Source organism: Myxozyma melibiosi (genome assembly GCF_037950935.1).
Source record: "Myxozyma melibiosi strain Phaff 52-87 chromosome Unknown BZA70scaffold_1, whole genome shotgun sequence".
In the NCBI taxonomy this organism is placed as follows: Eukaryota; Fungi; Ascomycota; class Lipomycetes; order Lipomycetales; family Lipomycetaceae; genus Myxozyma; species Myxozyma melibiosi.
In genome coordinates, this window is record NW_027042915.1 from 2,043,533 (window position 1) to 2,062,252 (window position 18,720).

The 18,720-nt window shown below is 53.1% G+C and overlaps 7 protein-coding genes across 7 annotated transcripts; 3 read left to right on the forward strand and 4 right to left on the reverse strand.

Moving 5' to 3' along the window:
- Nucleotides 1-733: 733 nt before the first annotated feature.
- On the forward strand, nucleotides 734-2,989 carry BZA70DRAFT_235262 (ketopantoate reductase PanE/ApbA C terminal-domain-containing protein; the record flags this gene model as incomplete). The annotated part of the gene is made up of 2 exons (XM_064910332.1): nucleotides 734-1,222; nucleotides 2,204-2,989. The coding sequence occupies 2 exons, from the start codon at nucleotides 734-736 to the stop codon at nucleotides 2,987-2,989; spliced, it is 1,275 nt and encodes a 424-aa protein (XP_064770877.1).
- Nucleotides 2,990-3,604: 615 nt separating this feature from the next.
- Nucleotides 3,605-4,172, reverse strand: BZA70DRAFT_265185 (DNA-directed RNA polymerase; the record flags this gene model as incomplete). The annotated part of the gene is made up of 3 exons (XM_064910950.1): nucleotides 3,605-3,815; nucleotides 3,883-3,980; nucleotides 4,065-4,172. The coding sequence occupies 3 exons, from the start codon at nucleotides 4,170-4,172 to the stop codon at nucleotides 3,605-3,607; spliced, it is 417 nt and encodes a 138-aa protein (XP_064770878.1).
- A 320-nt stretch (nucleotides 4,173-4,492) lies between these two features.
- On the forward strand, nucleotides 4,493-6,355 carry BZA70DRAFT_293158 (uncharacterized protein). The gene is made up of 5 exons (XM_064914404.1): nucleotides 4,493-4,901; nucleotides 4,973-5,060; nucleotides 5,127-5,209; nucleotides 5,273-5,492; nucleotides 5,544-6,355. The coding sequence occupies exons 1-5, from the start codon at nucleotides 4,642-4,644 to the stop codon at nucleotides 6,048-6,050; spliced, it is 1,158 nt and encodes a 385-aa protein (XP_064770879.1). The 5' UTR covers nucleotides 4,493-4,641; the 3' UTR covers nucleotides 6,051-6,355.
- A 1-nt stretch (nucleotide 6,356) lies between these two features.
- On the forward strand, nucleotides 6,357-8,202 carry BZA70DRAFT_293159 (glycosyl hydrolases family 18-domain-containing protein). The gene is made up of 2 exons (XM_064914405.1): nucleotides 6,357-7,413; nucleotides 7,474-8,202. Exons 1-2 carry the CDS (start codon nucleotides 6,825-6,827, stop codon nucleotides 8,154-8,156), a joined length of 1,272 nt encoding a protein of 423 aa, XP_064770880.1. The 5' UTR covers nucleotides 6,357-6,824; the 3' UTR covers nucleotides 8,157-8,202.
- A 3-nt stretch (nucleotides 8,203-8,205) lies between these two features.
- BZA70DRAFT_253758 (Dihydroorotate dehydrogenase-domain-containing protein) lies at nucleotides 8,206-9,884 on the reverse strand. The gene is made up of 2 exons (XM_064910741.1): nucleotides 9,401-9,884; nucleotides 8,206-9,307 (listed from the first exon to the last, which is right to left on the reverse strand). The coding sequence occupies exons 1-2, from the start codon at nucleotides 9,773-9,775 to the stop codon at nucleotides 8,345-8,347; spliced, it is 1,338 nt and encodes a 445-aa protein (XP_064770881.1). The 5' UTR covers nucleotides 9,776-9,884; the 3' UTR covers nucleotides 8,206-8,344.
- A 126-nt stretch (nucleotides 9,885-10,010) lies between these two features.
- On the reverse strand, nucleotides 10,011-12,369 carry BZA70DRAFT_272353 (mitochondrial inner membrane protein-domain-containing protein). Its single transcript, XM_064911632.1, has 2 exons — nucleotides 11,937-12,369; nucleotides 10,011-11,782 (listed from the first exon to the last, which is right to left on the reverse strand). The coding sequence occupies exons 1-2, from the start codon at nucleotides 12,018-12,020 to the stop codon at nucleotides 10,142-10,144; spliced, it is 1,725 nt and encodes a 574-aa protein (XP_064770882.1). The 5' UTR covers nucleotides 12,021-12,369; the 3' UTR covers nucleotides 10,011-10,141.
- A 4-nt stretch (nucleotides 12,370-12,373) lies between these two features.
- On the reverse strand, nucleotides 12,374-18,707 carry BZA70DRAFT_272356 (uncharacterized protein). Its single transcript, XM_064911633.1, has 5 exons — nucleotides 16,873-18,707; nucleotides 13,144-16,812; nucleotides 12,926-13,087; nucleotides 12,706-12,865; nucleotides 12,374-12,641 (listed from the first exon to the last, which is right to left on the reverse strand). The coding sequence occupies exons 1-5, from the start codon at nucleotides 18,497-18,499 to the stop codon at nucleotides 12,626-12,628; spliced, it is 5,634 nt and encodes a 1,877-aa protein (XP_064770883.1). The 5' UTR covers nucleotides 18,500-18,707; the 3' UTR covers nucleotides 12,374-12,625.
- Nucleotides 18,708-18,720: the final 13 nt, after the last annotated feature.

Below are 18,720 nucleotides of genomic sequence, written 5' to 3' on the forward strand. Positions count from 1 at the left end.
GCAGGTCTTCTTGTTCGCAGTGTTGGTTCGTGTTTGTTCTGAATTTTATAAATTTCTACTTCGCGCTCGACACCGACTAACAACGCGCAGAAAAAAGATGGCGCATGCAATATCCCCGAGACCGGGACTGTCTGCGGCACGCTTGACACTACCAAGCAGCATCCGTGGACGAGTCTGGTCCAGCGCGCGCGCGTCGGGCAGGTCGTCTCCCGCGGCGTCGTCGATATCCTGCGTTCCTCCCACCGGCACGAGACCAATCTGGACGAGACCAGATAGCTTGGTTGGATTACGGAAATCAGGGTCATTCTCGTCAACGACATATCAGACGGCGCTCGTTCGCTTTGGATCATCGAACGCCTCCAGCCGTACGCAGCCTACACGCGAGAAATCTCATCCAAAACGAGTCTCCGGAATCTGGTCTCATCGAAGGTCCGCGCCTCTCCGCGACGATCCCCTATCTCGATTCCGGTCTCCCGACGAAGTCATCGGCAAGCAGCGCGAAGAACGCCGGCAAGGCATCCATCCCTACCTCGTGGGCAAAACGCGACGAATCAACGAAAAGATCGAGTTCAAACTCAAGCGTTACCTCACCCGCGCGTTCTCCAAATACCCCGATCTCGCCGTGCGCTACGGCTGCCGCCTGCTCTCGCTCGCGTACTTCCACATCTTTGGATACCGCACCGAGCCCTCGGACTGGCGCCTGCCCGGCACGCTCACCATCTCCGCGGCAGCGATGCAGCACCACAGAGTCTACATCCTCGGCCCGGGCAGCATCGGCACGTTCATGGCCTACGGCCTCAACCGCGGGCCAGACCCGCCTCCGACCGTGCTCATCTTCCAAGACACCGCGACCGCCTCGAAATTCAACGAGCGCAAGACACTCAAGCTCCTCACCTCGCCCGAGCGTCCCGAGCGCAACGTCCTCGGCGTCGTCGGCATCTCCGTCGACGCGCTCTACTACCTCCCGCTCACGATCGAGAACCTCGTCGTCTGCACTAAAGCCCACCAGACCATCAACGCGCTCAAATCGGTCGCCTACAGACTCCTCCCGACCTCCACCGTGCTCCTCATGCAGAACGGCATGGGCCTCCTCGACGAAATCTACCGCGAGATCTGGCCGAACCCGGCTCTCAGACCGCGCATCATGATCGGCATAAACACCCACGGCGTCACCCGCACTTCCACCCTCGGCGTCGTCACCCGCAACGGCTCCTCCGGCCTCGTCACCTTCGCCCGCGTCCGGCCGACAACCCACATCCGCGCCCACGCAGAACACATCGACCTGCTCAACCGCCGCGGCGCGCTCCCGCAAAAAGACCTCTCCTCCGAACGCCACCGCATCGCGACCATGTTCCGCCGCGTCCTGCGCGCCAGACGCGTCCGCACAATCCGCCACATCATGAAGCCGCCAAACATACCCGCCTACATCCGCGACAAGCAAGACCACCCGCCCGCCGGCAGTGTGCGCGAGGGCGTCGGCGATGAATGGCGAGCGAATCAGAGGCGCATTGGCGATTTGCTTGGCGATCTGGAGAAACTTGGCCGGGTCGGCGGCGACAGCGGCAGCAGCGGAGGGTTTGCGGACGCGCCGAATGCGGAGGGGTTCATGCAGATTGCGGAGGAGCTTCTTGTTGCTACTGCTGAAAAAGCGGCGGCGGAGGAGAAAGTAAGGAGGAGGATTACAAGTCGGAGGAGTATTATGAGCATGTTCAGCCGCCGAAGGAGAAGCAGTCGAAGAGGCAGAAGCAGTAAGAGCACCAGCGAGATCAGGGAGATTTTAACCAGCAGGAGGAAGAGGAAGCTTGCAAAGTTGAAAATCATCAAAAACGCGGGTAGCAGAAGGTTTTCAGCAAAAGGAGTGGTTGCGGTTCGCAAAGCTCCCAAGAAAAAGCTGAGAGTGAAGAAGAAAACTAGAGAGGAAAGGATCAGAAGCAGGAGCATCATGGGTTTGATCAGTGCTAGAAGGCTTCGAACTAAGACCTTCGGACGGAGTCGCAGCAGAGTGGTCACTACAGAGCAAGAGACTTCCGAGGCTGCAGGAGTAAGAGGCAGAAGAAGAAGGTTGGCAAGCAACAAACGTCCCAGCATCAGAGAACTGATAATGCGTCGGAGAAACAAAAACCTCAGACACCTCACGAGCAACACAGGCATCCCGGACAGCACCACCGCGGCAGAATCCGACTTGCAAGAATACGATTATGAGACCTTATCCTCCATCCTCAAAGACTACGAAGAACAGGCCCCGCCCGGACACTACGATCTCCTCGACTACACCTACCACAACAAGTTCGTGACGCGCTTAATCGAGTCCCCGATCCTCGGCGCGCGCGAGGTAAGCTACAGCGACCTTCTGCGCACGCAGGTGCAGAAAATGGTCGCAAACTGCTGCATCAACCCGCTGACCGCGATCCTCGACGTCCCCAACGGCCACATGGCGAGCTCAAAGTACATGCGCCGCGCGATCGTCGCCATCATCCGCGAGACCGTCAAGGTGCTCGACGTGCTACCGGAGATCAAAGCCACTTTCTCGACCTACGAGCGCGAAGGGATGCTCGACGTCGCGCAGCTGAAGGAGTACGTGTATTCGATCGCGCGGCAGACGGCAGAAAACACGTCGTCGATGCGGGCGGATATCCTTGCCGGACGGACGACGGAGATCGATTACCTAAACGGATACATCGCGGCGTCGGGACGCAAGTACGGCGTGCAGACGCCGATTAATAGCTATCTCGCGCATATTGTCAAGCATAAAACTAGCAGCGATGGGAATGATATGATATACTCTCCGGGCTCGGTCGTTCAGACGATTTTGTCGGAGGATAGGGAGCTTGTTACGCCTGAGGCTGAGGCGGTGTCAGAGGACAGCGATCCTGCTCCTCCTGAGGCCGAGGCAGGATCCACGGAAGACAGCAAGAAAGTTGCAGAAGCAGACGATGCGTTTCGGGAGGCGAGCGAGGCGAGCGAGGTGGAAGATAGATCGGTAGCATAAAGATTTGTAAATATCCTGCATTTTCTCTTTTTCTTTTTCATTTGTTTTCAACATTTTTGTTTGTATTTTACTTGTATTTGTATTGTATTTACCGGCGTTTGATATAGATGCATATGAGTCTTTGTTTATAGATCAATTAATCTAATCTGATTAGCTATATGACTAGTAGAAAGCAAGAAACCTCTAGCTCAGCACATTGAGAAACACCTACGATAAGAAAGCTTTCTTCAAACTTTTCTTTCTATTCTAGAAAAGAAAGCGGACCGCTAATATACAAACAAGAAAGGATTCAGCAAAAAAAAACCGATTTTGAAAACAACTTTTTTCATAAAGAAAGGGGAATGAGTCCCGGGCTTGAAGAGAGCAAGGATAGAAACAATGAACGCCGATATATAGAACATGTAACGTGAAGAAAAGGGAAATTTTGAGGAAAGTTGGGTGAGCGAAGAATAGTAAAAGGTACAGAGGATCATCCAGACATCAAGATGAATATAGAGCAGGTGGGAAGAAATTTCTGCTGCGTGATTGGATTTGACTTGTGCACTCATCGTCGGCCGGTATCGTACGTCGGTACATCCCCCGCTGTAGCAAAGGCGAATAAACAAGTGTGAATGTCTAGTTATCGATAGGTTGTGTAGTCTCGTAATCCCCCTTATCGATCGCACTCCTAAACTTCGACTCAACCACGTCGCAGAGATCAACAAGATCATCAAGCCCCTTCTCGAGCGCCTGCACGGCCGTGATTTCGCCGTAGGTCTGGATGCGGAGGTTCATTGCTGCTTCGGACGGGTGCGGGATGGAGTAGCCGCAGAACTCGACTTCGGGGCTGTCATGAGGTGGTTAGAAAGATGCTCGCAAAAGGCGGTGTGGGGGGGTAGGATTGGGTGTCGTACTTTTTCATAATCACGTATCGTAGAGCGTTGCCGAGCGTGTGATCTTCTTGTAAAATTCTGAACGAAGCAGCGGTGCCATCCTCAGAAGCACCAGGAAGCTATACACCATGAATTAGCCATCCAGTCCACGATAGCAAACACGCGCAGCATTCATCCGCCGCGTAGAGTCACATAACACATACAATCTGGATCTTGTTAGGATCAATCTCTGGAATCTCCTCGTCGACCATCTCCTGGTCCACGATCTCGGGCGCGTGGGTATCTTCGTGTTCAGCAGTCTTCGATGCCATGGTCTTGAGAATTCGTCGGTGAGCACAGATGTGTCTCTATAACAGCTGCAATAAAATCAAGGAAATCAAGGAAAACGAGCGGAAAAAGAACGAAGGATATGTCTGGCTACGCAAGACAACTGCTGCTGCTTCAAAATCTCAACCGAATATCTCGAAAAGAAAAAAAAAATGTTGCTTTGGGAGCAAACGCAGAAAAAGCCCCGGGTGCTTCAGCCGCACAGCTCGCAGGGCAGATGGGAAATAGCACCGCCACAGTGGCTGGGTCTGGCCGACTCCGGTCTCTGTGATTCGGTTACGTAAGGCAGATCTGTCCGGGAACTGGGCAGGCTCGAGATAGTGGTTGGAAGAGGAAGAAGTGCACGCTCCTTGTCATTGTGGAGGAATATATAGCAGGAAGAAGTTTACAGATTTGTTTCTAGCAGTGCAGTTACTACAGACATACGACTTGTCTTGCTATCAGAATTCAAGAATGACGACAGAAATAGCTGCTCATCTGGTAGCAGAAGAAGCCGATCTGCTGATGCCGCCCTCGCGCATGCCACCAGCCGAGAGCCTTCGGGACCCAGAGCAATTTCGACGACATGTGGCAGAGTACGTCCGCAGTATACCGCCCAAGCAGCGGATTCTAGGAATCTCGGTCTTGTCGGTTTTGGGGGTCGTCGCGCTGCTGCTTTTGATCTTCCATAAGGCCATTTTTGGATGGATTCAACCGTTTTGTGAGAGTTGGAGGTGTGTTGGCTGTCGTTTGTGTTCCTGCGTTTATATAGTGACGAGAGAGTGCTAATGATGGGCTTGTTTAGTAATCTGAGAGGAGGAACGTTCTTGATGTTTTTATTCATCTCCGCTACGAGTTTCCCGCCAATCGTGGGGTACACCTCAGCGGTTACTGTACGTCCTCCTGATCTGTGCCTGTCGATGATGTACGCACGCGCTAATATTTTTTTTCTGCTGCAGATTGCGGGATTGGTGTATGGATTATGGCGTGGCTGGATAGTTGCTTCTATCTCGACCGTCATCGCGTCGTATGCCTGCTTCGTGTAAGTCGTCCTTTCTACTCCTCCCTCGACTCTCTCGTGACATTTACTGATTGTATATTACAGCGTCTGCCGCGTGTTCTTCGCCGACTTTGCATTCCAACTCGCGCAAGGAAACCAAAAATTCGAAGCGCTGGCAATGACGCTCGACCATGAAGAACTCAAGCTGCTGTGGATGATCCGCATGTCTCCCTTGCCGTTCTCGTTCAGTAACGCGGCGTTGTCAACCATCCATACTATTTCGCCCAAGAACTTTGCCATCGCGACAGCATTGTCGACGCCAAAGGTGAGATAGCTTTTTTGCTAGGAGCATACAGCAAATACTGACTCTCTCTAGCTTCTGATCCCGGTGTTTATCGGCTCAAGACTGCGAAACCTGACCGACGAAAGCCAAGACTGGACAAGCAAGCTCGCAAATATATTTTCAATTCTCTTCGGCGCCTTCATCGCCGCCTCCACCGGCTGGATAATCTACCACCGCACCATGGACCGCGCGCGACTAATACAAGACCAACTCGACCACGAGCGCGAGCTGCGCGAGGAACCGATGCGGTTCCCGCGCACGGCCGCGCAGCACGCGGGTGTGGACGATGCCGAGTTTGATGTCGAGCAGTTTGCGGGGCAGGCGGGCGGGTATAGCGATGAGCCGCCGGATTCGTCGGACGACGAGGACGCGCAGTATGAGCCGGGGCCGCGGCAGCAGCAGCGGCAGCAGGAGGAGGAGGAGCCGCTGGATGGAGAGGAGGCGTTGATTGAGATTGCGGAGGAGCAGGAGGGTGCTGCTACGGATGGTTCTACAGGAGAAGGAGTAGGCTCTGCGAGGCCAGACAATAGTATCCTATGATGAAGACGCGTGAAACCAAACCGAAACAAGGACCAGGAGAAAGCAGAAAAGCAGCAAAGACGACGACCGAGTGTCAGTCTCAGACCCTTTCTTGATATTGATTGAATTTGGAGCCGATTTCGAAACTGCGCTGCCAACCGAGGAATGCCGGTTTTTTCCTCTTGTTTAAATTCGTTGTTTATAGCGCTCGCTGATCGAGATAGATTGATGTTCGGGTAGATGTTTATTTTTGGAGTGTTTTAGTAGTCCGCTTATTTTTTTTGGTTTATTACTGGAATATAAAACAAATGAGAAACAAATAGTGGAATAGAAGATGGAAAGAGGTTTTAAGAAATAGCTTGATACAGTGACGCGCAGGTTGGCCGCCACAGGCAAATATGCACATACAGCAGCCATACGCACACCTTTCTTCTAGCAGCATCTCACCTCCAAAGCCCATCAACTACTACTCAGCAACTACTCTCAACATCTCCTCGCGAATTTTGCCTCGCATTCCCCCAATTCCAGGCCAATCGTCGCGAGCGCGAGAGAGAATTAGTAGCCGAGCAGCCAAAATAATTTGGGGCTCAAACCGCGTCTGCTTCTCTCTTTTAGGGTTTTCAGGGGCTCCCGCAGCCGCGCCTTCGTTTTCTTGTTTTTGGCTTCTTCCCCAAATCAGCTTCGAGTTCTTCGAGCCGATGACTTTGACGATGCCTTTAAAACCCAACCGTCCCTGCCGTAGTCGCGTCTTCTTTTTCTTCTTCTCACATACATGTCGCTGTCTGCTACGCTCACATGTGGGTGCCCTTCATCTCCACCCCGAAGCGCTCTCCCGCTGCCTCCCGCCTCGGCAAGCGCAAGATCTCCTCCTCCTCTCTGCAAAGTCTAGACACCACCCCCTCCGGCACGCTTGACCTGCAGTCCGCAACCGTCTCATCCCACGCCAGCCCGCCCAAAACACTCTCGTCCACGCTCCCCAACCCGCCCGAAGTCGCGCCGCTCAACTTCACGTCCTATACAAACGCCGTGTTCTACCCCGACTGGGCATGCAACCTCGCGTCCCCCCGCACCGCGATCCCGTTCGAGAACGTGACGCATGTATACTACACCTTCATCGGGCTCAACAAAGACGGCTCCGTGTTCCTCACCGAGCCTGCGGCAGAGAACGCATCCTCGTCTTCGCGGTTGACGGCAAAGACGTGCATCGCGCAGATCGTATCTGAACGCGAGGAGCGGAATCAAGACGTCAAGCTGCTCATGAGCGTCGGCGGTGGCGCCGGCAGCGGCAATTTCTCGACCGTCGTTTCTAGCAGCAAGACGCGTGAGAAGTTTGCGTCTAGTCTTAAGACGCTCATCGACGATTACTCGTTCGACGGTGTCGATGGTATGCATCCCCCTCATGATCCGGGGTTGATTATATTAATGCTAACATCATTGTCTACAGTCGACTGGGAATCCCCCATCTCCGCCACCGAAGGCTACTACTTCCTCCGCATGATCCGTCTTTTGCGCACATACTTCACCCCCGACGACTACCTCCTAACCGCGACCTACAACGGCGCCAGCTGGGCGCTCTCCGAGATCGACATCACCAGCGCCGTCAGCGTCGTCGACCAATTCAACCTCATGACCTACGACTTTTACGGGCCCTGGAACGCCACCAGCGGCTACCACTCGCGTCTGTTCTCCCCCGTCGCAGACACCGACAGCGCGTCAAACTCAATGTCGCTCTGCCTCGCTGATCAGAACATCGACTCCCGCAAACTCATCATGGGCGTCCCGCTCTACGCCCAGGGCTTCCCCAACGTCACCGGTCCGGACCAGACCTGGGCAAAGTCAAGAATGCCAGACGACGGCATCCAGGTAAACTACAACGAGCTCGGCCTCGACCCGTTCGACTCCGACATCGTCTTCAACTCCACCCAGGTCGCGGCGGGCTACTACAACAAAACCGCAAACATATGGTACAGTTTCGATAACTACGAATCCGTCCGGCAAAAAGCATCGCATGTAAAGTCAAACTCTTTGGGAGGTATCTTTTATTGGCAGTCCGCGGGAGATATGGCGGCCTCCACCGGCGGCTCGCTCGTCAGTCTCTCGGCGCTGTATCTCGGGGCGACCACATGAAAAGTTAGGTAGATAGAATGTACTGCACATCCGCATTTTAAAACATAATCTGTCTTTCTGCTTGTTTTCACATACTCTTTCGTTCCTACATGCAAAAATGCGCCAGTAAATTTACAAATCAACTCTAAAAACAAGCTACAAAATCTTCAAAACTGCGCTCTCTCTCTCTTCTCAAACAGACAAAAGCTCTACTTGAAATCAGCATTGATGATATCCATCCACTTCTGCCCCTTCAGCTCCTCCTTAATCTCGCTCCGCAACCGACTCGGCATCCCGGGCCCGTCGTACGCAAACCCAGTCAGGACCTGCACGAACGTCGCCCCCGCGCGCGCAAACTCGACCGCGTCCTTGCCGGTGCTGATGCCGCCGCAGCCGATCAGCGTGAACGAGGGACCGATGTACTTCCGCAGCGTGCGCAGCGTCCGCAGCGCGCCTTCCTTCACGGGCGGGCCCGAAAGACCTCCGATCTCGTTGCGCAGGCTCAGCGGGGCTTTCAACGTCGTCGGTCTCGCGATCGTCGTGTTTGACACAATCACGCCGTCGATCCCCGACGCGCGAACGACCTCCGCGATCCCAATAACCTCGGTCTCTGACAAGTCCGGCGCGATCTTGACGCAGATTGGCGGCTTGTGCGGCGTCGACAGACTATCACGAGCCTTGATAACCGACTCCAGCAAACCCGCGAGCTTCTTCTCGCTCTGCATGCTGCGCAGGCCAGGCGTGTTGGGACTCGACACGTTGATCACGAGCACGTCAGCGTAGTTCCCCAGCGTCTTGACGCCTTCGACGTAGTCCTCGACCTCGTCGCCGGTCTTGTTCTTGCCCAAGTTCACCGCCAACAGCTTCCCGTCCCGGAACGCGTGGTTCGCCGGCGCGGCCTGGTACTTTGTCAAAAACTGGTGCAGCCGGAGACGCAGACGCACGAGCACCTTCAAGTGGCCGTCGGAATTGAAGCCGTACCGGTTGATCGCGGCCTTGTCCTTTGGTAGTCGGAAGAATCGCGGCTTCGGGTTGCCTTCTTGCGGCTTGGGAGTGATGGACCCAATCTCGACGTACGAGAATCCAATGTCGAAAAGCGGATCAATTGCTTCGCCGTTCTTGTCGAAACCAGCAGCAAGGCCAATCGGGCTCGAGAGAGTTTTTCCAAAGATCTATAGAAATATAACATCAGTAACTAGTCCCCCTTCGCTAATCCACGTCCTTTTCGTCTCCACACAAAAGCACAACTGTATGCTACTACTGACCTTCACCTCCAGATCCGGATCAACCGCATCATCCGATCTATCAACCGGACTTATCCCCGCCTTCATCAGGTCAATCGCAAGCCGATGCGCCGTCTCCGCATCCGTACTCCAGCGAATCGCCGGCACGACCACATACCGCAGCGCCGCCGACCGCGCGTCGGTCACGTAGTACGCCCCGACGCCGAGTCCGACCAGCAGCGAGGTACCGATCAAAAAGTTGCGCACAGGAGATGCGAGTGCTTTCCGTCGCGTGAAGAGCGTGCGTCGGCTCGTGAGTGTTGCGGATTGGTGCTGAGTCTGGTTGGCGATGAACGAAGACGACAACGGCCGTCGCGAGCCGAAGCGCACTGAGCTGCGTAGTATGCCTGAGTTCATGCTTCTTCTTCTTTCTTTTCTTTCTGTTCTGCTCTGCTCTTTCTTTGCTGCAAAGAGATTAAAGCAACAACAACAAGAGAATAGGAGCTGCTCGGGGTAGGTTTCCGACACCAGAGCCCTCTCCAGAACAGGACAACTTCTAAACTCAGTTTTGTCTGCCTCGGAGCCCGCGCTCTGCTTTGGTGAGCCTCTGATTCGCAGCCAAATACCCAAACCCTCTCCAGCCGCTCTTATATCTGTTTATGGATGGTACTATTATCTTGAATATCCAACTATGCTACTGCTGCGCTTTGTAATAACAAAAGAAACTATAACTACCTCTCTTCCCTCTTATTTATCACAGTCCAACAATCAAAGTATCTCCCTCTAAACTCTGTACTGCCAGATCTTCCCCTCCTCACTCAGCACCTGCGCCAAAAACTCGACCTCGCTGCGTTTCCGTCCCTCGGCCAACCAGTCCTCGGCGAGCTTCTTCCGCCATCCGTCCAACGAGTTCACCTCGCGCACAGCCTGCTCGACCTGTCCCTCCATAAGCGCCGTCTCCGCACGCGCGAGAATCGACTCGACATCACCGCCCACAGGCTTTCCTTCCTTCTTCCACAAAAGGCTCGACAGCAGCCACGAGCCCGCAAACCCAGCAACTCCAGCGTCCTCCGGAACCAACGACACCTTGCGGATCTCGGGTGCGATAAGTCGGAATCGAGCCGCGAGCTGCTGAGGCGACAACACGCCCTCGTAGGCTGATCGAGGGAAGGCCTCGATCACGCTCGCGACAAGCGGATCATCTCCAGCCGCGATCTTAATACGCGCAAGCAGCGGCGCCAACGGGACCTGGTACGGCGTCGCGAGCGCGTTCGACAACGCGCCGAGCGCGAGCTGCAGATCAGCCGCCTTCTCGGATGCGTCCAGAAGCTTGTCGACCTCCTTCGAGAGCTCGACGACTTCCTCAAACGCCTTCTTCACCTCCCCGAGCCGCGCCAGTTTGCCGGATCGCTCGGTCTCGACCTTGTCAGACACCTGCGCAGCAAACTCCTTCTCCTTCAACGTGGCAGCGGAAATAACCTCGTTCTTGACGCGCGTGTCAAACAGAGCAGCAAACTTCTTCAACTCTGTCGTGAGTCTCTGCTTGTAAGTATCTATCAACCGCTTGCGCTCGGCAAAGTATCCCTGCTTCCACTGCTCGTCAAGGGCAGCAAGCTGCTTCTTTGCCTCTTCGGCATCCGCGGCAGCCTGCGCAGCAATAAGCTGGCTCTGCAGCTCCGCGGCTCCCTTGAGATCAGCCTCGTACTTTGCCTTGACCTTGACGAATCTATCAGAAACCTGTCCGAGGCTCGCAGCAATGCCTCCGAGCTCCTCGGGACCGGCCTTTCCGGTCTTCGACAGCACAGTGAACAGCCCGTTGATCGACTTTACGACATCCTCCAACGCGGGATCAATAGTGCCGTCAAAGATCAGCTTCGGAAGCTGAGGCAGCGCCGTCTCCTTGGCAGCCGCCGCAGGCTTCGACTCAGTCGCCGCCGCGGGCGCCGGCGCAGACGTCTCCTTCTTGGGAGGAGCAGCAGCCGGGGTCTTAGCCGAGATATGAGGACCAGAGTTCGGACCCTTGTACTCGTCGCCCAGCACCTTCCAGGTCGCGCCGCCTCTGTGGATAGTCACTCTCGGCGAATCTCCGCTCGCGGCCTTGCGTCCTGCGTTCGGGAACCGGCGCTGAAACTCGCGCTCTTCCAACATCATCACGATCTCCTCGCCCAGAGGAACGTACTCGGTGAAAAAGTCGTGGAAGTTGTCGTTGACGGTCGAGTACCACACACCGGTGCCGTACAGCGACGCAGCCAAGAAACTGAGGAAAAGGAATGTTCGTAAACGGTGCGTCTTGGGCGGCGGAGGTGGCGGGGGAATCGGTGTAGCCTTCGGGGCCTCAACCACCGGAGCTGGCGGGGGCACCGGGATCTCACCCGCCGGCGGGACAGACGAAGGAGGCTGGTTTTGGATATTCAGACGAGCGGTCTATAGAGAATCCAACAAGTACGATTAGTAAATCTGACGCGGATCTTGATTGATGCCAATCGGCTCCTATGTCGTGTTTCTCCACACCAACATAGAACCAAGTGTCGAGCACGACCACGTCAAAAGCCCACCAAAACAAAGAGGGGCAGCATACCGATGTCGAAAGCAATCTCGCAGTCTGAGCAATCCGAATCTGCCCGCTGGCAGAAGCAGCACGAGCAGCTGTGATCCGCAACATCAAATCGAGGTGTTCTTTAAAAGTAATGACTTGGACAGAGAGATCTTTCGTCTGGTAATCACGGTATCTCTTCTTTCCTTTCTGCTATTTCTGAAGAGTCCAAAGCAATTCCTATTTTTCTCAATCCTCTCTTCTCTCTTCTTTTTCTTCTATCTTTTTCGTCAATTGCGGCACGGAAAAGAGCTGCAATCCAAAGTCGACTTCTTAAACTCCTCTTTGAAGCTGTCGTGGGTTCGAAGTCCTCCCGCAGTTTGCCGATGGGGAGCCAATGAAATCTCTCATTGAACCCCAACCCTGAAGCTGCCAAATTCGTCAGACCTTGTATAGATTGCTTTGAATCTGTTTGGTGATCATCTAGTAGCTCTTTTGTTGGTTGTTTATACATATAGTTGCCCGGGGTGGGTTTCTTAGGTATTCAGAGAGAATGGAAGATTGCAAAATATAAGCATGCGTGCGCGCAGAGTGCTCTGTTTGATTTCCGTTTTCGGGATCCATCGATATCAAAGCAACAGCTATCAAAATTCATTCTTTAGAAATACAACCTCCGCTCAACTATGCAAAAAAAGATTAAAACTCCTGCCCGACCAACCAAAAAAAAACCGAATCTAATGATGCCAAAAGCTATATAACAATACGAATCAGCACCTCTATCTCAGACATCATTGAAAACAAGGAGAAAACTTACTCAGGAACCATCAGAACATATCTCTCCATCGCTTCTCGGAACCGGTTCTTGTACTGTCGAGGGGTGACCACGGTCGGAATCTTGCCGCCTCCGCCAACAAGACCGCGTTCTTTGACCCAGCTTTCCAATTTCTTGTCCCATGTAAACGTACGCAGGCAATCTGTAAATAGTCAACGATTAGCGTACAATCCAGCACAAACAGACAACTCAGAAAACTTACCAATGATGCCAACCACAAGCTGGTTTCGCTCGTGGTCGATTGCAATCACTAGAGAGTAATCCATCACATTCATCTTGGCTAGGAACAGAGTATCGTTCCACAGTGATGCCCGCAAAATGTTCTTTGCGTACTCCCTCACAAACAGCGGTGATTCAAAGATATCTAAACGTTCGTCGTTAGTAAAACTCAGAATGATGAACCCACTCAAAAGTACTCACATTCAACCATATTCTCATCAAGCAAAACCTCGTTTGCCTTCCCGGTTTGCTCCACGTGCCGATTGCGCATAGATCCCTTCAAATCAAAGATCCTCGAAAGCTTACGATCGTAAAACAGGTTTTCCATAACAAGGATATCCATCTTCATCGACTTGTTCGTGATCGGATTCCGCACTTGCACCTGGTAGAACCCCATGATCTTTGCAATCACCGACGGCAAATCATGAAAGAATACTTGCGCCATGTACTGGAAATACGACGGGGCGAACTTCACAAACGCGTCCAACTCGGATGGCGACAATTGCTTCACCACAAGCCTATCATCCAGCGTCTTCAAAAACGCAGATCCAGACTTTCCTCCTGCAGAGTCCCATTTGACACACCGGGAAAGCGACTGGATGTAACTCTCTTCGCAGTCACACAACGTTCTGAACGCGTCGAAAAGTTCCGCATAAAAGATCTTGCACGACAGCTTTGCTGATCCTTCCTGGAATTGGTACTTCAGATGAGTACCGGTCTCCTTCAACAGCCACCTCTTTAACTCCTCCCGAGTCTTAGGATGCCCATTATGAGATGATGTCGGCGTCGTTGAACCACCCTCTGCTGCTCTCGTGCTTCTCTGTCGCGTGTAAAACTCTTTATGCGGCTGAGGTGGATACACGGGCTTGATCTCGTCATCCGAAGAACTCGAGTCATAAGCCTGATCATCCGTCCTCCGGATCTGGTGCAACTTCTCCATATAATCAGGCGAAGACAGACAAAACGCAATCAAAGACGACGGCTCGTCTTCACGCACAATCACATCCGAATCCATGAAAATATGCTCAGACGGCTGTAACGGATACTCGAGCGGTTTCCAGCCACTGGCAGATCTATCGGCCCAGAAATTAGACAGCATCGTCATTATCGACACCTTTTCGGGCACCGGTGGAATGTCCTGCTGATACGGCGCCTGGTAGGTCGACGATTGGCCACTTTGCTGAGAGCTCTGCAGCGAACTAGACGCTTCGGACTCTTCTCGTGCAGGCTCTTTCGCATCGGAAGATTCCTTCGGCGCCTCCTCCTGTGCTCCTTGCGTCTCCGTCTTTAGACTTTCGTCATTGACTTGAGGCTCACTCGGTCCTGGTTGAGATAAATCTGAGGGGAAGGCAGAGTGGAAATAAGCAGATGGCAAAGGCGACATGATCCCGGGTGACACCAAGTCAGACACCGCCGCCGGACGATCAGAGGTCCCGACTTCTTCCGTCGAAGCCGCCGGACTCGAGTTCGTCACCCCAGACTTGAGCTTGTCTTTGAGAATCGAGACAGTATCCGGCTTACTCGTCCGTTCTTGCGCCGGACGCTTCCGTCGCATCTTACCCCTGCGACCGATCGTTCCCGAGTCGGAAAACAGCTCATAGTCGGAATTGGCATGCTCATCAGACCCGAAATCATCTTCCTCGTCCTCCTCTTCTTCTTCGACCACGGCATCCTCAATCGTGCGATACACTTCAACAATAGGCTTCGAAGATCCAACCGCTCGCAGACGTCCTTCTGCTAGCTTTTTCCGCTCCCGAGCACGCTCTTTTTCAAACTCTCGCGACAGTTGATCGAAATGACGCGCGAGTGAAATCACTTTGCTCTGTCCGATCGTCGAGCTCGATCCGATTCCCGCAACAGAGGTCGGCGGACCATGCACGTCGCTCCCGCTACGACTCAACTGCAGCTGCCGGGCGAGTTCGCGAGTCGTACCTTGCGTGAACCGATGCTTGAACTGCGGAGCGGGCGGTAACGAGATACGCTCGGGTACATACTTGCGACGCGAAAGACTGCCGCGCGCAGCCTGGGGTTGAGACGGGGTTGCAGTAGTGCCGTTCTCGGATGGAGTCGCAGCGGCTACTATCGTCGTGCTAGCGGCAGCAGCTTCCGCGTCCACCGGGGATGCAGCAATCACATTCAACGCTGGGGTAACAGCTCCATTAGCAGTAGGTACGCTCAAGCTGTCATTCGGTAAGTCAGTTTTGACCTGTAAGCGTTCAGGACCGCTCACACCCAGTCCGACTTCTTCGCTCGCGGTTGCCGTGGCATTCTCATCCTTGCTGGTCGGATCTTTATCCGCTCCCGAAAGTGAGATTGTCTTTGTTATTGGATCCGACTTGCTAGCCGGCAGTCCGGGAGACGGAAATCCCATTGGAGGAGCAAAATCAGAGGCTGAATTTATAGCCGCAGGAGGTCCCGCTAACTCGCCAGCCTCATTAACGGTAGAGATCGTGGTGGCAGGAGTCATCTCCGGCATAGTTGACGCGACCGTCGAAATCTCAGAGTTGACTGGCATCAGTTCAACCGCAGTTTCCACATTCGAGGTCAGTTCAGACGGCGTCTCGTCAGAGATGAATGACGCTGTCGACGTATCTCGTTCCAGAAACATCTTTTTCAGCTGCATTGCTGTCAGACGAGCGATATCTTTCTCTGACGGGAAAAAACTGCGATCGAAATCCGCGAAATCGATATCCCACTGTACGACCCGTTCTTGAAGTGACCGAATCACAGCATTCAAGGGCAGATATTCCCTGTACGATGACTCGTTGTATATCTCTTGCAACATATCGATGAGCTCATCGCACTCGTTTGTCGCCCTCTCGCGCAGCATGTCAAGTCTGGCTTTACATTCCTCAGTGCGGTCGCTCGAGGAAAACTCGTCAACCCGCACGGATTTCAGACGTGTAAGCACCGAGTCGTAAAAGTTGTTGATTCTCTCTTCGATCGAAACATATTCGTCTGCGCGTAAGCGCACGTCTATCTGAGGCTTCCATAGAAGTCTGGTCCGAGGAAACGAGATATCAAACAGCTCGATGGGTTTGTATTCGAATCTTACCGCAAGCCCGTGGAGCGAGAAGACGCGAACATGATCTTTATGGATATCATGGGAGCAGATATCAGCGCGCAAAGACAATGGGGTCGACCAGAACGATAGCTCGAGATATTTGCCAAATGAATACTTCCATGTGTTGTCAGACATCGGAAGAGCAGGTAGTTTGGCTCCACAAATATTGCAATGTGACCACACGAGGATTTTGTTCTCCATGCCGGGAATTCGGCACGGCATCTTCTCAACACTGACATTCACACGACCGTTACCATGGACATAAGACCTGTAGTGCTGAGCAAGAGTGTACGTGCATCCATCAGAGCACTGCTGATCAACGCTTTCGCAAATTCCTTCGATAAATTGACCTAAGGTGCAGTCTCCGTCGCGGTAATATTCAATAGATACAAGTTCCGGACCTGTGCATGGAGCCGTGGTGATCTTGCAGACAAGCGAGTAGAGAATAGTGATGTGCTGATACGCAAATGGATCGAAAAGGTACTGTAAGGTCTGCGCGAGATAGGTTTCCCATTGCCGCTTTTGAATGACAGAGACGTATTCAAGCTTGTCGTGCTCGAGCTGAAGAACTGCCCGCTTGACCTCGGCTGCAATTCTATCGCCTTGTCCAGGAAGCTGCATGAGAGTCTCAGGTCTGATGTGGTCAAGAACTGATTCGGTTGCTTCCGGCTTCGGTACCAGAGTAGCAGAAGTGGTAGGATTGCGACGCTTGCCGTTCATAGTCTCATGGGGCGCCTCGTTTGAGCTTTCCTCTACCTTATCGGTAAACTCTGCCGTGGCTGTAGCTTGATCGTTTGTCTCATAATCTAGTTCTCAATTATTAGTCTTGTCTTGCCATACTTACTGACAACTCGCTGATAACTTACCTGAAGATTTCTCAATATCGTGTTCAATCATTTCTTGTCCCTCTTCCTCGTTCGCATCCTTCATGGCCTCTTCATACTCCTTGTGAAATTCCGCGGTAGTCTTGGCCAAGATCTGCAATCTACCCTCGACCTGCCGGGCTTTCCATAGCAGATACGGCTGGGGAATCTGCACAAATGGAGATGTTGAGACGATCCGCTCGTCATGTAGCTTCACCAGAGAATCATAATATCCCGGAGTATCCGTGTCCAGGAGGTCTTCTTCGACTTTATCTTCATCAGCGGCGACGGGGACTATTGCGGTCGACTCGCTTCGAACAGTCACTGGCTTCCTTCTCGGGCATGTAATTTGGGAAGACGCGGGGGCAGGCATAAAAACAAACTCGTCTCTCATAAGACACGTCTCGAGTTTCAGATTATAAACGACGTAGATCATGAACTCCGTGATAATCTTGATCTGCCGCAGAGTTTCCATATTTCCTCCGCGTAAGACGATAGTACATCCAAGCTGTGGCGGGCATCCTGAAACGAAAATAAATGTTTTCTTCTTGGTTTGCTCCAACACATACGTCTTGATTTCAAAATTGTCGCAATAGCCAACTCTGGGGTATACGTCGAAGCTACCCTTGTCCAGATCTTTGAGTAGCACTTCGGCGGAAGGAATGATGTCCGCCTGCGTCGAGCGAGCAACTGCTCTCAGTACTTTTGGATTGACGTTGTATGCAACCGCGATACCATGTTGCTCGAGCAGCTGCAAAGCGTATCCCGATATGTTGTGTTCGGTGAGTACGACGTTGGGATGGCGCGCCGTTATAGCATTGACCAGCTTCTGTAGATGTTCTTTTTCCTGCTGAAGAACAGGCTCCAAAGACATAAAATGCAGCGGATCGTTTGCATTGCCAGACTCCGCATCAGTCGTAGATCTCTCCGGAACATCAGCATTTTTGGAGCCGCCGAGTAAGATTGAGCTCGGCGCTTTCGACACCGGTTGCTCGCGAATTCTGTACTCGACCGGGAACCCGAGCAGCATTACCTTAGCCGAAGGGATTTCGCGCGACATTGATTTTAGCGCGATATTCTTGGTGAATACAACGCCTGAAAGATATGACGTATCGTCTGGATTCGCGCCTGGAATCCGTTTGATCTTCACGTAGTTCCTGACGTCGATATCGTCACCTTGTCGTACATCAGGATCCAAATCATCCGTAGCCTGGAGTAATATCGGTATCAACGCATTCTCCCACCTGGTGACCATACTCGCATCAGGGAACTCCAGCTCTTCTAGCAGTTGTCTCAAAAGACGTCGAACGTGGCTCAGCGATGCAGCGTTCAGCTCCACCGCCGGCGCCCGAGGACCACGCAAGGATGATGAGCGGTTCATTCCTCGAGATTTACCACCCCGAGCGGCCACCGCGCCAGGCGTCAGCTGCATAGAGTCGGCGATGCGAACACTCGGTTTGGCGTCTTGGAAACTCGAGGACGATCCATCGGAAGCAAGAGGAAGACTTCCAGACACTGATCGAGACAGGTGGACAGGCTGGCTTTTCCGGGTAGGCCGGTCAAAAAAGTGACGGACCGCTGCCGGCTTGTCCTTAATGTTTGGTGTGAATTGCGATGCGGTAGAAGTCATTGTTGCACTGGCTGTTGGAGTTGCTGGCTAAGCAAACCTCGATGGTGAAGCGTAGTCCACGCTCCCGAATATCAGTCGCGAAGCAGCCCACTACAGCTCAGTAACAAGAATCGCTGAAAATGACGACAATAGGCAAGGCCGGTTTCAATTCTGGTTGTGATTTTGAATCAGGACGACTGTTGTTATTCGAGACCGTATCGCGATTGACGCGTAGCCGTTAT

Bases quoted from the DNA above. Each gene is read 5' to 3' on its own strand.
- BZA70DRAFT_293158 (XM_064914404.1), top strand. From the start codon at position 4,642: ATGACGACAGAAATAGCTGCTCATCTGGTAGCAGAAGAAGCCGATCTG. The intron at 5,061-5,126 runs GTACGTCCTCCT...TTTCTGCTGCAG, and splicing joins GGTACACCTCAGCGGTTACT to ATTGCGGGATTGGTGTATGG. The intron at 5,493-5,543 runs GTGAGATAGCTT...GACTCTCTCTAG, and splicing joins CAGCATTGTCGACGCCAAAG to CTTCTGATCCCGGTGTTTAT.
- BZA70DRAFT_253758 (XM_064910741.1), bottom strand. From the start codon at position 9,775: ATGAACTCAGGCATACTACGCAGCTCAGTGCGCTTCGGCTCGCGACGG. The intron at 9,308-9,400 runs GTCAGTAGTAGC...ATATTTCTATAG, and splicing joins ATCCGGATCTGGAGGTGAAG to ATCTTTGGAAAAACTCTCTC.
- BZA70DRAFT_293159 (XM_064914405.1), top strand. From the start codon at position 6,825: ATGTGGGTGCCCTTCATCTCCACCCCGAAGCGCTCTCCCGCTGCCTCC. The intron at 7,414-7,473 runs GTATGCATCCCC...CATTGTCTACAG, and splicing joins CTCGTTCGACGGTGTCGATG to TCGACTGGGAATCCCCCATC.
- BZA70DRAFT_272356 (XM_064911633.1), bottom strand. From the start codon at position 18,499: ATGACTTCTACCGCATCGCAATTCACACCAAACATTAAGGACAAGCCG. The intron at 16,813-16,872 runs GTAAGTTATCAG...ATTGAGAACTAG, and splicing joins CGATATTGAGAAATCTTCAG to ATTATGAGACAAACGATCAA. The intron at 12,866-12,925 runs GTAAGTTTTCTG...GACTATTTACAG, and splicing joins GCTTGTGGTTGGCATCATTG to ATTGCCTGCGTACGTTTACA.
- BZA70DRAFT_272353 (XM_064911632.1), bottom strand. From the start codon at position 12,020: ATGTTGCGGATCACAGCTGCTCGTGCTGCTTCTGCCAGCGGGCAGATT. The intron at 11,783-11,936 runs GTATGCTGCCCC...GATTCTCTATAG, and splicing joins CGAGATTGCTTTCGACATCG to ACCGCTCGTCTGAATATCCA.